At 51.4% G+C, this 14,747-nt stretch overlaps 1 protein-coding gene across 4 annotated transcripts in view; it reads left to right on the plus strand.

The window, feature by feature from the left end:
• ZCCHC7 (zinc finger CCHC-type containing 7) overlaps positions 1-8,448 on the plus strand; it is a 204,611-nt gene extending 196,163 nt beyond the window's left edge. For 2 of the 4 annotated variants that reach the window (XM_075560158.1, XM_075560159.1), the window contains exon 9: positions 29-2,170. In XM_075560158.1, the coding sequence (XP_075416273.1) occupies positions 29-438 (410 nt within the window). In that variant the 3' untranslated portion in view covers positions 439-2,170. Of the gene's footprint in view, positions 1-28; positions 2,172-6,875 lie in introns of those variants that run through there. The other 2 variants (XM_075560163.1, XM_075560160.1) reach the window with 2 other exon arrangements.
• The last annotated feature ends 6,299 nt before the right edge of the window (positions 8,449-14,747 follow it).

A 14,747-nucleotide genomic window follows, 5' to 3' on the forward strand; every position in this document is an offset into this window, starting at 1 on the left:
CACACACACACAAAATTCTGTCTTTCAGAACTTCAGAAAAATGGGGATTTCCCAAGGCAGTTCAAGAGAGCTCATGTGGAAGAAGATAAGAAGGCCCACCATACTGTGAGAGAGGGCCATGGTTCGTGGAAAAAAAGCAGGTGGCCGCAAGAAAAAAAAGAAATGCAAAGAGACGCGGTGGGAAGCAGGAGCAGGAGAGAGCGTGAGAGGCGCCGGAAGGCCGACAGGTGGCATGAGGAAGACGAGGACTTCCCCAGGGGCCCCCGACTCCACCAGAAGCGTCCCAAGTCTCTTCTCCGCTCGGGACAGGGCCATAGGTCAAGAGAAGAGCAGCCGTCCAAAGAGGCCAAGCGGGGCAAACAGAAAAAGGAGAGAGGTCTGGGCGATGATGACGATGATGACTTATTTCTCATTAAGCAGAGGAAAAAGAAAACCTAAGTTCCAAAACCACTTTGGATCTGACTGTCTTTCCAGTGTTCCTCTCTCTCTCCGTCATATCAACAGGCCTCCAGCACCATTTTTATGACCTTTCATGAAATAGAGTCTGGGTCGGGGCTTTGTTTGTGAATCTCAGCCCCGCATTAGAGCCGCTGAACAAAGAGCAAGGGGGTCTTAGTCCTCTGTAGCCAGCAGGCTCTTAGGTAAGAAAGCAGAAGGGTAAATCCACGTGTTCCCTCTTCTAATAACGCCATTGTTACTCAAAATCCCAGGAATGGGTAGACTTGATCTTTTCAAGAACACTTTGACAGAAATGCACATATGTTTTCATATTAATGCCCATCTAGTGAAATGTATCTGCAAAGTGGGTGTGAAAAATTCACATGAAACTATCAGCAAAGTGGGTAGGGAAATTAAACTCTTGAGGGAAGGGAACACTGAAATTTTTTTTTTTAATGAGTCAAGCCATTTTAGTGTTGTCTCTCATTTTATTTTATTTTTCAACATTCGAAAGGCTCGGAGCCTTTCTCAATCCAAACCCAGCTTTTCTTGCTTCTGAAGCTGGTGCCAGCATCTTTCTTTGGTCATAATCACAGGCTGGCGGCCTGGGGAGACAGCGAGCTGGCTACAGCGGAGTACAAGGAAGGGGTGGTCCCATAGATAGGTCACGCAGACAGGAGCCATCCGAGATGCTTGCGTGATCACGGCACCCTCGTTTTCAAGAAGACCAGCTTTAAAGCAAAAACAGACTGTAGTTTGTTTTCATGGGTTTTTTATGACCACAGGGCTATACAGAATTTTGTATACTTGTTAATCTTTTGTAGGTGTGTATCAAAGCTTAATGTTAGAATACGAAACAATAAAAGGTCTGAAACAGACAATAAATGTGTCTCAATGCACAAAGAAAACGAGCCTCTGGAGGACGTAACGCGGCGTAATGGTGAGAGAAGCGGCTGCAGGTATGAAACGGCCGTGGCCAGGGTGAAAGTGCCCTTGTCCCTCGGGCTCCCGCAATCCAGAGGGACGAGATGGGTTCAGCAGGACGGTCTCACAACGACAGGCCCTGAAATGTGCACTGTACTCTCTGACAGGCAGCCTCAGTGCTGCCTCGGTGAAAGGATGAGCTCTCTGATCTCCTGAGGGAGGGAGGAGGGGGTGCTATGCGGAATAGATTGTAGGTCTATAGCAGTGGTCCTCAACCTTCCTGATGCTGCGGCCCTTTCATTTGTTCCTCGTGTGGTGGGGACCCCCAACCATGACATGATTTTCGTGGCTACTTCATCACTGTCATTTTGCTACTGTTATGAGTCGGGCGACCCCTGCGAAAGGGGTCATGACCCATGGGTTGAGAACCACTGGTCTGCAGCATCCCCTGCCACTTGCTCTGTTGCTGCTGCACACCCAGACAAGCTGTGTGTTGGTGCATGGCTGCCTTTGGTCCGCTGGAATCGCTTGGATCCTGTGGTAAGAAACCGAAATCTCTCTCACACCCGGTAAAAGCGATAGCCACCAACAACTTGGCCGAAGTGGCAAGCGCGGAACTGATTGGCGTCCCTTTCAGGAGGACTGGAACAGTCGTCAGGGTTTTTCATAATGTGGGGCAGCTGGCGTAGGCCAAATAAGATGGCTATTACTTGGGCTTTCACGCAGACAGCAGACTAGGGGCGGGGGGAGAAAGCATGTGTGCGCATGCTGCGTGATCCTAAAACCGTTGTTTTCCCAAGTCGTTGGTGCACATTAGCTGTGTTCATCCCGCAGGACTTTTCTTGCTGTTTTTAGTAGACCAGTGTTGGACGCTGGGGTGTAGACTGCCACTCCGTCTATGCACTTGGCCACAGATGGGAAAGGCAGCTGTAGGTGCTGGACGGCAGGCGCCAGTCGAGGAAGGGAGGAAGAAAAGGCTCCACCCCACCCGACCACCGGGCCCCGCAACCAGGGTGCAGTCCGGTCAGAACGCTCGGTAGTCGGTTGCACACGAACTCTTGCCGTGAGCAAATGGAGGGTTAAAGAAGTGTACCGGCAGCCATTAATCAAGCAGGACTTTCACATACAAATGCAAGGAGGCTTCAAACAAATCGTGGGGAAATGCCAGAGGTTTTCAATAACACCTATCCAAAAACCTTTGAAGCTCCCTCTTCAAGACAAGCAGGTGTCTGAAGCAATACCCTGTGGTGAGTTCCTAGCCCTAAGAGGGAACACCCCTTGACCAGAGCAGCCTGCTGGCCTCTGCTTTGGTTCCCACTGCCTTCCTGGGAAACGACTCGCCCGCTCTCCCACGCTGCTGGGAGCTGGGAGCCAAGCTGATGAAGGTGCCTGCCACTGCAGAGCCACGTGGTCGCAGGGCCCGCTGGGGCTCTTTTTCGGGTATTACGTAAGTGTTATATACTCATTTATGAGAAAACGGTTAAAAAGAAAACAAAAATAATGCACGGTTCTTCTACCCAGAGCTTGTTAAAAGTTTTAGTATCCTCCCAGACTTTTTTCCGATACATAAATATACATACATTTTTACATTGTTTCCTTACTTGTTTTCCTTACTTAATGCATTGTGAACTTCTTTCTTTCCAATTAAATATATGAAGGCTTCAAGAAGTTTGTCAGAAATGGGATTGAGAGAAAATGACATTTTTCCCATGACGTTTAGATCTGTAGCACACAGTTTAACGGCCTGTGGTATGGCTGTGCTGTGACACACAAGCAGCTCCCTGCCGAGCATTTTGGTTGTTTCTAATTATCTCTCGTTTTTTAATTCCATGCATATCATATCTTCTCAAGATACTTATTAAAATACTTTTATATAAAAATTAATTTATAGGTCAAAGAGCATACATGCACGTTTTGATACATGTTGCCAGATTCTGTTCCCCAAAAGGCACCACTCCCGGCTCGTTTCTTTACCCAGGCGCCTCAGAGAGTTTGTCTCCCATCTCCACTGCCTGGGCTGTTCCTTTCTCTTTCTCACAGAAGGCCAAAAGAACAGGATGCATTCCACAGTGAGAAGATTGATGTCAAGTGCATATGAGCAAGGACACAAGACTAACAAGCCAATAACCTAGATCTAATAAGCTAGAGAAGCAGCTTGTGGAAACAACTGAAGATTCTTCTGCCAACCAAGAATGACCCACAAAAGAGCACCTCCTCCCCACCACCCACACCCCCACTGTCAGGATCCCAAGTCTGGCCAGACCGGAGGACGTGCACTGGTCCAGAGAGCACCTCCTCCCCACCACCCACACCCCCACTGTCAGGATCCCAAGTCTGGCCAGACCGGAGGACGTGCACTGGTCCAGAGAGCACCTCCTCCCCACCACCCACACCCCCACTGTCAGGATCCCAAGTCTGGCCAGACCGGAGGACGTGCACTGGTCCAGATAGGAACTGGAAACGCAGGGAATCCAGGGAGGAGGATCCCTTCAGGACGAGTGGTGAGAGTGGCGATACTGGGAGGGTAGAGGAAGGGTGGGTTGGAAAGGGGGAGTGGATTACAGGGCTCTACGTGTGACCTCCTCCGTGGGGGACGGATAACAAAAAAGTGGGTGAAGGGAGACGTCAGACAGAGCAAGATAGGACAAAATAATTTATAAATTATCAAGGGTTCATGAGGGAGAGGAAAAAATGAGCTGATGCCAGAAGCTTAAGTGGAGAGCAAGTTTTTTGAGACTGATGAGGGCAATGAATGTACAAATGTGCTTTACACAATTGATGTATGTATAGATTGTGTAAGAGTTGTATGTGCCCCTAATAAAATGATTTTTTTAAAGCCCCTAATCCCCCCCCCCATAGCTTTCTTGATCCCCTGATTGGATCATTTTGTGATGTCACAACCTTCAAAGTACTGCTGGCGTGATGAGTGGAATCCAGGCTTCCTGCTATACATCTGCAGTGCCCCGCCCTGCCCCCACAACAATTACTGTTGACCCAAGTGTCCACGGTACTGAAGTTGAGAGCCCCCACCTGGTTCTCAGAAGAAACCCTCTTCCGAAATTTTGGCCATTCTGGGGATAGCCAGGTGACTAGAGGTGACAGCGCTGAGGATCGGCTGCACAGAAAGAGCTCGGAGGTGTGCAGAACACCCTCCCGGAGTCGTCAGCCACATACTGACAGCTCATGTGTGAGAAAACCATGAGCGAGCATCACAGGGACTATTTCTGAGACTTGGGCCAAGAATGGCCTTCTTACCAGGCAGAACGGAAACGCTCTAGTTCATGGGACATGGGCTGTTACTGTTCTGTGCCTTCGAGTCGGTTCTGACTCGGTGACCCCGTGTACAACAGGACAAAACGTCGCCCTACCCCCCACCCCCCAGTGGTTCTTAGGTTCGAGCCATTGTGGCGGCCATCGAGGATCTGCCTGTCACCAAGCGTGATGTCCTTGTCCAGGCACCGGCCTCCTGGTAGCATGCCCAAAGCGCGTGAGATGAAATCTTGCCATCCTTGCCCCTAAGGGACACTCTGGATGTTCTTCCCAGACAGACCTGTGTTCTTTGGGCAGTCCGTGGTACTTTCAATATTTTGACAGTGCCGTCTTTTAAATGCAGTGGTGGTTCTTCATGCTCCTTAGTACCCAACTTTCAGTATCTAACGTAATCAGTGGGCAGCTTTCAAGTTGCATGTGAGCCAATTGGGCATTACACGACAGGTCAGGTGTACCTTGGTACCACCCTTGCTTTGCAACACTAACGACGTCTTCTTGTGCAGTATGTCCTGCCCTCAGCTTTCACTGAGGAGCCAAGCAAGGTGAAGTCCTGGACACCTTCAATCCTTTCTCCGTTTGCCATGTTGCCTGGCGGTCCAGGTGTGAGGACTGGTTTTCCTTCTTGAGGTGGAGTTGTGATCCACACTGAAGGCTGCAGTCCTTGACCTCCGTCCGAAAGTGCACTCAGTTTCAGCAGGCAAGACTGTGTTGTCTGCCGAATGCCACTTTGTCGTCATATAATCCAGCGGCCCTGATTATGTGCTCCGCATGCAGCTGACAATGACTACTCAATCTGAGTTTTGCCTCAGTACTGGAGAACAATTAGACACTAAACACTGCTCTGCCTATTGATAGAATGAAAAGACAGAATCTGCCACCCCATTCTGTGCATGACATCAAAAGGGGGACAAATGAAGCTTGAGGTTGCCCCTCCAGGTGGGAAGGTCGGAAACAGCCCCTCGGGAAGGTGGTTTCAAAGCCTGCAAAAGGGGGTGGGGTGAGTGCAGACTCCCAGGGGAGGTTGCCCAGCATGGGGGTGCTCACGCACTTCCACTTTGCCAAGCCTCAGGCAAGTCTTCTAAATTATTAATACAAGTGATGCTAAGCAAAGAACAAATACCATGAAATATGAGGGACTTCCAAAAGCTCATGGAAATGGAATTAAAAGAATGGGTTTTGTTTTTTTTTTTTGTTTTTGTAGTTTTCTTCATATAGTATTTGCATATACACTTCCATAGTTAAATCACTTTTTTTAAGTTGTATATACATCATCACAATCACTTCTGCTCCCTCCCCCTTCCCACATTCACTGCTCCCCAAATCACCCCCACCCCACCCGACATCTGCCCCCAGAAAGCCATTGCATCAGTTATTCTCTCTGCACTACATAAACTGGAAACCCAACAGAAACAATGAAAAGTAAGGGAAAGCAAAGACCACCAACAGTATGTTTAAAGGCAGAGAAGGCATTTCTGTCATGGTGCACCTGAGAGATCCTCGATCCTAGAGCAGATTCAGGTTGGGTTAAGGGAGATCAACTGATCGGGTGTCATTATCCCATGATTCAGTCCACCATAATCAAGCTTACAATGGCCTCTGCCAGAGAGGAAAGCTGTTTGCGCCCCTCGCCTGTGGCTAGAGGGGATCTGCCAGCAGCTTAATCTGACTAGATCTCTACAGATGTGTTTGGGGCTCCAACTCCCCTCCCTAGCCTTCCACAAATCAGGGGTCCGCAATTTAAGCTCTGATACTACTTCTTCGTTGGATTTTGTTAACATCTTTGGGTCGCTCGGGCTCGTGTGCTGCCTCATTCTGGACCTAGTTGACAGCTCACTTGGGTGGCTGCATGTGTGAATACAAGGCTTTGAGACCCAGACGCTATTCCAGTTGATAGCTGGGCAGATCATGGAATTTTCCCACAAACTTTTTGAAGCCCCTTCATGTAATGCTGAGGAAAAGCAGCTGACATTTTAAAATATCGCCACATTTAGGTTTTCTTAAGGACATTTAGTCCAGGAGGACTTACTACTACTCAGAGTCACTGGTTTAGAGACCCATGGGCTTGCTTACACACTGGGCTGCTGGCAGCAAGCTCAGCAGTGCGGAACCACTAAGCATTTTGAGGGAGGGCGATGGATGAGGCTTTCTAAGAGTTAGAGCCTGAGAAACCCTGTCCTATAGGGTCCCTGAGTCGGCATCGGCCCGATGGTGTTGAGTTTGGGTTTTGATTTGTCATTATCCAGACATGTTTCCTGCCCTCCGTGAGCTTCCACTCTAAGGTGATGGCCTCGTCAAGTCACAAAGAGTCCCAGATGCAGGTCTGTCCACACAAGGAAAGAGTGCTTCAGAGTTCATGGGGCCAAGATCGTGGAGATGCAGGACAACTTCACAGAAGAGGGGCCATGGGAGCAGAGGGAAAAAGACTGACCACAATGCCCCTGACCCAAGCCTTGATGTCTGCGGTCACCTCACACACTTGTGGGTGCTGTCCAGTGAGTGTGGAAGACTAACGAACTGGGGCTTTGCCATCGGGCGTTGGTACGGTATTAAGTGGACCCGGGACTGCTAGAACTGTCTTGGAATGTTCCTCGGAAGCCAAGGCAGTGAGACTCTCATTCTTTGGACCTGTTATTGGGAGAGACCAGTCCCTGGGCATGGTCACACTCTTGGTAGAGGGTCAGCATGAAGGAGGAGAATCCTCAGACAGACAGACAGTCACACTGGCTGCAACAATGCGCTGGGGCCAGACTGAGCAGCGTTTCACTGTATTGCACATTAGGGTCGCTATGACAGCTCCTAAATGTGATCTCGGGATCTGAAACAACCTTGACAAAAGCCCTAATTCCTAGAACTCAGTGCGGTAATTTTTGTACGTTGGTTCAAGATGACAAGCTGTGGAGCCAGTTCCAACTCGGTGGCCCCGTGTGTATCAGAGGCCACCTGGACTCCTGGTACTTGCTCCCTGTGGCTGGTTTTGCAGTAGATCCTAGACCCCTGCCCAGGGCCTTCTCGCCGGACTCAAACCGCCGTCCTTTCCATTATCAGCTGATGGCACTGACCGCTTGGGCTCGGCCAACCCCAGACAGTGTGGGTGCCTCTCGGCTCACTGTGCCCTTCAGAAACGTCTCTTCTTGCTCTTCTCCCCACCCGAGTGGCCTGTGGGAAGTTCAGGCCAGAACGCGGAACCTCGCTGACAATGGAAACCATCTGGGTGTCTTTCTCAGCTGGGCGCCTCGCCTGGGTGATCATTCTATGAGGGGAGCTCGTCAAACTCCCCTCCACCTCAGCCTTCTTTCACACCCCAGCCTCACCCGCCCCCTTGGCCACCCCTCCTAGAGCCTCTGGGGGCCCAGGGAACCCACCACCATCCCAACTAGTCATGGGTCACCAAGCTCCTCTCTGCCTGCACCCAGTTAATCATCTCCCTGGTGATTTGCATGAGAGCCCTCCTACACTCTGCTGCTCAGTGGCGTGTGCTAGTTTCAGCACCTCAATTAGCCTTGGCCTCATGGGTCACTCTGGACTTCCCGGCCACCCCACCACAGCCCTGGTTTCTGAAATCTGTCTGAGAGGGCTCCAAGGGGCCCTCTCGTCAGGAGCCTTCTCTTATCAGCACAGCAGGCTGTGCACACACTGCTGTGCTGGAGACATGGAAGGCGGAGAACACGGCATTCAGAAAGGGCTGGTGCATGTCACAGTTGCAAAGGGCCCAAGAGGTTGTCTGGCCCAATCTGGCTTCACCTTACTTCACCCCCACTGAGACCAGAACTGGTGGTGTGGATTGAATTGTATCCTCCCCAAATATGTATTAAAACCCTAAACTCTGTATCTGCGAATGGGATCTTGTTTGTGTTTCTTTGTTAGGGTAATCAAGTTATCTAAAAAAAACGGGGTCCTAAACCTAATCACTCCTGAGTAATAAAACGCAGAACCGACGGAGACAGGACATGGAGACAGATGTGTCTACAAGCCAGGGAATGTCAGTTTATGCTGACCACCACCTGAGGCTTAAATGGCTAAAGAGGGACCTCCCAGACACCACACCCAGAATTATTCTGGCCTCTTGAACTGTGAGAAATAAATTCCTGTTCTTTTAAGAACATCCTACAACACAGGGCTCATCTGTGGTCAAGTTCGAGGTAGAGGCTTGGGGCCCACCCCATTTGGCCCCTCTGCCTCCAACTGAAGAAGTTTATCGACAGAACTCAGTTTCTCAGCAAACTGTAGAGTTTCTTCGTGGCTGGGAGTGAGTGAACACTAACCTTCTGGCCTAGGAAATCTTCTGTTTAGCCACCGCATGGGACAGTGGACAGGTGGGACAAGCCAGGCTCGTGGCCTGCAGAGACCTCCCTACCGGCCAGAGAAGTCTGCATTCTCCCTACGGGGTGGCCTGCCCCAGCTCCATGTTTCCCTGTCACCTTGGCCCCTTGGGAGTCCTGGAAACCCCAGGAATCAGACCTGAGGGTGTGGGAAGTGAAGGGAAGTGGATGCCTCAAAGTCCCCCACTTCCCAGACTGTCAGGACCCCGTCCTGCTCCTGCTCGAAAATACCGCCCGCTGCCTTCTCAGGAAGTCCTACTCTGCTGCTGGGGATCTTCCATCCCATCTGCATTCCAGCACAGGCCCTTCCTCCAGGTGGGGGAGGGGACAGAGCTGGGGGTGGGCAGGACTGGTGGGGCGGTGTCGAATCAGCACAAAGGCAAGCTGGGTTTCTTGAGCTGCTGGAAGGAAACTCCTGTGGTCGGGATGCAGGGAGACCTTGAAAGTGAAATATGCCATTTGTGAGGGGGAAACGGACAGTGTGTGGTTCATTCCATGCAAATTGCCTGTGGCCTTCCCCACTCCACACACACCTGTTCACAACATACACAGCAAGCATCCTGGGGTCAAGGCAGAGGGGAGGCGAGCGTGTCAGTCTGGGGTCTGCGCAGGGGGGCTGCTGCAGCCACCTGGCTCTGTTAGAGATGCATGCACTCAGCAGAGCCAGTCTCCGCCAGGCACCCCTGGCCATCCTGAAGGACCCTGTTTCACCCCGGAGAGTGCCCTTACTTCCCCTAACCCCACAGCCTGCTGGGCTCAGAAACTCCCACCAAGGAGCCTCTTCTGGAAGGACTGTCACCTGTGTCTCCCCACCTCGGGCACTTTCTCATCCCAGCCTCACCTGCGCTCAGTACTGGGAGCTTCCTGAGGGCCAGCGCTGCAGCCATGTCCTGTCTGTGTGCTCATGGGCCCACTGGAGCCCTGGGGTGGCACATGATGGGTCACCTGCTGCAAGGTACCAGGGTGGCAGTGGGTGAGTCCAGTGTCTAATTGATGACCATTCTTTTCCCTGCCCTTGGAACCCTGCAGCTCACCCTGGCATCCGAAGATTGGCTTTAAAACCCGCCAGGGTGTGCCGAGATTCTAGGAAGTTTATGGGCCCGTCTGCTGAAGCAATCCAGGCAGGAAGCCAAGTCCACAGACACACACATGTGTACCAGGGGCCTTCAAAAAGTTCATTAAAAGTGGAAATGGAATTGTGCACACATGTACATATACAGAAACAAATACGCTCCCAGTGAGCATTTCATGCATTTCGGAAACATTCGGTAAGGAGCCCTGGTCGGCCGTGGTTAAGCCTGCCGGTGTTCATCAGTAATAGGTTGGCAGTTTGGACCCGCCAGCACCCTCAAGGGAGAATGCCGAAGCAGTCTTGTCTCCACCAAGGTGCTAGCCTGGGAAACCCCACGAGGAGGGCCATGTACTGTGTCCTCTGGGTCACAAGAGTGAGTCAACGATGGAAACAGGGAGGTTTGGTGGCTGGTGTGAGGAGTGGCCTGACTCCCACTCTCCTTGGGACTCAACCTGCCCCCTGGTTCATCCCCCACTTTCCAGCATGGTCCTACCCCAGTGCCAATTCCTTTACCCCTGTTTGCGGACAACGCTGCTGCTCTCTGCACCCGGACAGCCCTGCCTGTGCCTGCAGATCCAAAGGCTCGCTCCAGAAAGTCACCTGAATCACATTTCCCTCCTTTTGGCTTCAGCCATTGTTATGAAGGAACGAATGCTTCTAGCAGAAGGACGTTTTCTCTGCAACTGCGGTTTCCATCCGAACCTCTTCAAAGCCTACTCAGCATCTGCTCCGAGGCTCCACCCCCCACCCCACCCCCGGGCCAGCTACTGCTGGCGAAGGGCCAGTCGACCCCTAGGAAGGGCATCAGAGCCTGGAAGTACAATCAGAGGCTAGGAAGGGAGACCAAGGAACAACTCCCCTGGTTGGGTCCGGGCTGGGCCAGCTCCACAGGAGAAGCCCTGACACAAAGGCAGGGAAGGCCCTGGGGGGCAGAGAGCCCGGCTGAGTGCAGGGCTCATGGGCAGAGGAGCCAAGAGGGCAGGATGCAGTCCACAAGGCTAAGTCCAAGAGTGTGCCAAGGTGACAAGCGCCATCCTGCCCAGGGACTCAGCAGAGCCACGGTGTCCCAGGGACCTTCCCCTGGACCAGTGGACGCCCAGGCATCTCTCTCCATCACCCGAGCCTCAAAGAAAGGCTTATGCAGGACCTGACAGGAGACACACACACACACACACACACACCCCACCCCCGAGGCAACCATTCGCTGACCTCTAGCCCTCATGTCCCCTGTTCTTGTGCTTCATCAACATGGGATCATCCGCAAGTACTCTTTTGTCTCTGGCTTCCTTGGCGCAGGGTGTCACTGCCTCCCCTTCACGGGTAGAATATATTAAGGCTTTGTTTCAAATGCTGAAGAGTTGGGGAGCTCAACCCAGAGGAGCCCAGACTTAACGGTTTCCTAATCACCGAACCACAGCACCGAGGCTCTTAGGAAAATCAGTGTTCATCCCGTCTTTAGAACGCTGACCCAGAACATACGCCTCCAAGACTACAATGTAAAGAGGGACTAACCCCCCACCCCCGCCCCTCACTGAGCACCGAGAATCTCACTCCTGGCCACGACTTAATACTCTATTAAACTAGGGTGGATTTTCTATGCCCAGTGGTTTTCCATTTTGCCTTTTAATTTTTACTTTAAGGACTTAATTTTAACAAAAGAGCCAAATTACCACTAAGCTTTAAAATGAACTTGTTTAGGATAGTTCTGAAAACGGAAGAAAGCGAACTTTAAGTTGGTGCTTTAATTAACTTTGGCAGGTGCTGTAACTCGGGGTTGGCAACAGGCCAGAACAGAGCCCGAGCCTGGAGGATCCCACCCTCTGGGGCACTTAGTCTGTGCCCAGAACAATCACCTAGAACTCTGCTGAGCTGGGCAGCCAGACACCAGGGTATGATTTCCAGCTTCAGATGGGGACTGTACTTCCAAAGTGGAGAGTCTCTAGATTGATTTACAGCTGTCGACGGTCAGGGAATGAGAGATGAGGAAGAAGGAGGAGCTGATGTGAAGCTGACCGTGGTCTTCACACTAAGACAAGTCTCAGTCTTGGAAGGAACCCAGCCAGGTGACTGTGGGATGTTTCCTGGAGCCTTTATCCAGCCCCTGAGGAAGAGCCCCGCCCAGCTCTTCGGCCACATTTGTAGAGACCTAAGCAAGGGCTGCGCTCTTGACTTCTAAGGCTCCACCCTAGACAGTCACCAGGAAAGCCCTAAAGAAGCACCTACTAAGAGGTTTGTCGACCACTGTTCGTGAGTGTGAACTGTGGACAGGTCTCAAACGCCGCTCGCCAGAGGGAGAAGTACTGTGGGGTTTTTTGTTTTTTTCATATTGGAGTTTATCTCAAATGTATTTTGTCGAGGGGGGGTAACTCTCTAGAATATCTTGTTATATGGTTTTCTGTCTTTCAGTGTATGGAACCTAGGACTGAGGAACCTATCGAGACAGCAAGTAGAATTAGGGGTTGGGGGGCGGGTACAGTGGGCAGGGGGGTACAGGGGAGCTGGCGTCAAGGAGTCGAAGGAAGAGAATGTTCTGAAATTGATTGTGGGAGCAATTGTACAAGACTGCTTGCTGTGCTTGAACTGTGGAGCGATGTGATAGCTGTATTAGCTCCCAGTACAGTGGTTTTTGGGGTGGCAAGGGGGTGGGGAGAAGGGCGGCAATCAATTCAGCTGACCATGAAGAAGTCAGCAAGACGCTGAAAGTCACACATTCTACATGATCTCCCACCTATGCAAAAGAAGAAGCACTGAAAATGTCCTCCCACACGAGGATGGATCAATGAGGCTGGGGTCACCAAACGTCCCGGACACGACAAAATGGAAGGCCACATGGAGGAACTGCACAAACATCCTGCTGGGCAAAAGACCCCCTCCCTCATGGAAAGTTCAAAACAGACCACCCTTATCCATGATGTTAGAAGTCGAGACAAGGCCTGTCTGTCTTCTTGGGCCCCCAGAGTCTAACTTAGCTCTTGGAAGCAACTCCCCTGTTTCCCCCAATCCACATACAGATCCATAGAGGGTATTCAGTTTTCCCATAGTGCCCCCACCTCCCTATCTGACTTCTAAATCCATACATGGGTGTGTAGGTATAGGAAAGTGTATGGAGCTGTGACTGTACTTTATGTGTTATACCTCAGACTTTTAAACTGTTTTTAAATATAGAGGTTGAGCTGGAAGTTGTGGCAACATGTGCTTGACACACAGCTGGTACTGGTCTGTGGGCCTGGGAAGGGCAGGGCAGGGAGGTCAGGTGTGATGTGGTGGAAGCAGCGAGTCCAGACAGACCAGGTGGCCCCTGAGCTGAGGCTCAAGGTGAGTGGGGAGAGAGTGGCTAAGACACAGGGTCAACTTATTGAGAGACTCAACGGCAGGCAGTGGGGCAGGTCTTAAGTGGGGAGAACTGGGATACTGGGCATGGAGCCTGGTCGGGAAGGGGCTGGGAGGGGCCCAGGCCAGGGTGGCTTGAGGGTGGACAGATTGCTCTGGATTTCAGGAATCATTCTAGCATGGCCGATCAAGGTTGCCCATATTAAGATCTCATATGGGGTTCGGTGGCCACACTGGGGCAAGCGGAACAGACAGGCAGAGATGGCACTCAAGTGCCAATGAGTGTGGCTGAGGTCCCAAATCACTGCCCTTTGAAATATCGATGTTCTAGTGGGCTGAATAGTGCCCCCCAAAGTCGTGTTTCCCAGAAACTCAGAATTTGACCTAATTTGGAATAAGGCTCTTTGTGGATCTCATTAAAGATCTCGATCTCATGTTGCATTAAAGTGGACCTTTCACCCACTGACTGGTGTCCTAGTAAAGGAAAGAAGAGATTTGCCAGACAAAGAAAAGAGGCCGAAGGTGCACCTGACCCAAACCATAATGTTTTCATAACATCGTTTACTCATGGGAGCTGGGTAATGACTAAGGAAGAGCAAAGAAGTGATACATGTGCACTATGATGTTGGCAATGAATATTAGCGAGACCATGGGCTTCCAGAAGCCTGCTCGAGTCTGCGGTGAGAGTACAGCCAGGATGCTCTTTAGCAGCGCGGATGGAGAGACTTGGTCGCACTGACGTTGGGCATGTTGTCCCGAGAGACCAACCTGAAGAAGGACACCGTGCTTTGTAAAGCAGAGAATCCGTGACGAGAGGACGGCCATGAAGAAGACAGATGGACACAGTGGCTGCGGCCATCAGTGCTCACGGAGTCATAGCTCGAGGATCGCAGAAGATTGACTGAGTTCTGCGCCGTGGTGCGTGGGCTCGACTCAACAGCACCTAGCAACAGCCCACGGGACAAACAAACGTTCCAGACTCTCCGTGGAGGTGGACATGTGTGTGTGTGCGTGTGTAGTCACCTCCACTTGGAGGACCAGAGATGCAATTAAGTTAGCGAGCTCAAGATGGAGGGTGGGCTAGGAGATCTTGAGATGAAGGGGTCTCAGGAGGTGGTCTTAGGTTGAGGTCCCAGATCTAGGCCAGCACAGGGATTCTTGCCTGGTTTGATTTTATAAAATCATATTGGGGAGATTCCCATCCTCTTTTTAGGAGCCCTGGTGTAGTTATGCATTGGGATGCTAACTCCAAGGGCAGCAGTTCGCCACCACCAGCCACCAGCCTCCGGAGAAAGACCGAGCTTTCTACTCCCGTAGAGAGCTACAGTCTGAGAACGTCACAGGAGCAGTTCTATCCAGTCTGAGAGCGTAGCTATGGGTGGTCAGCGACTCGC

Source organism: Tenrec ecaudatus, chromosome 10, assembly GCF_050624435.1.
Source record: "Tenrec ecaudatus isolate mTenEca1 chromosome 10, mTenEca1.hap1, whole genome shotgun sequence".
In the NCBI taxonomy this organism is placed as follows: Eukaryota; Metazoa; Chordata; class Mammalia; order Afrosoricida; family Tenrecidae; genus Tenrec; species Tenrec ecaudatus.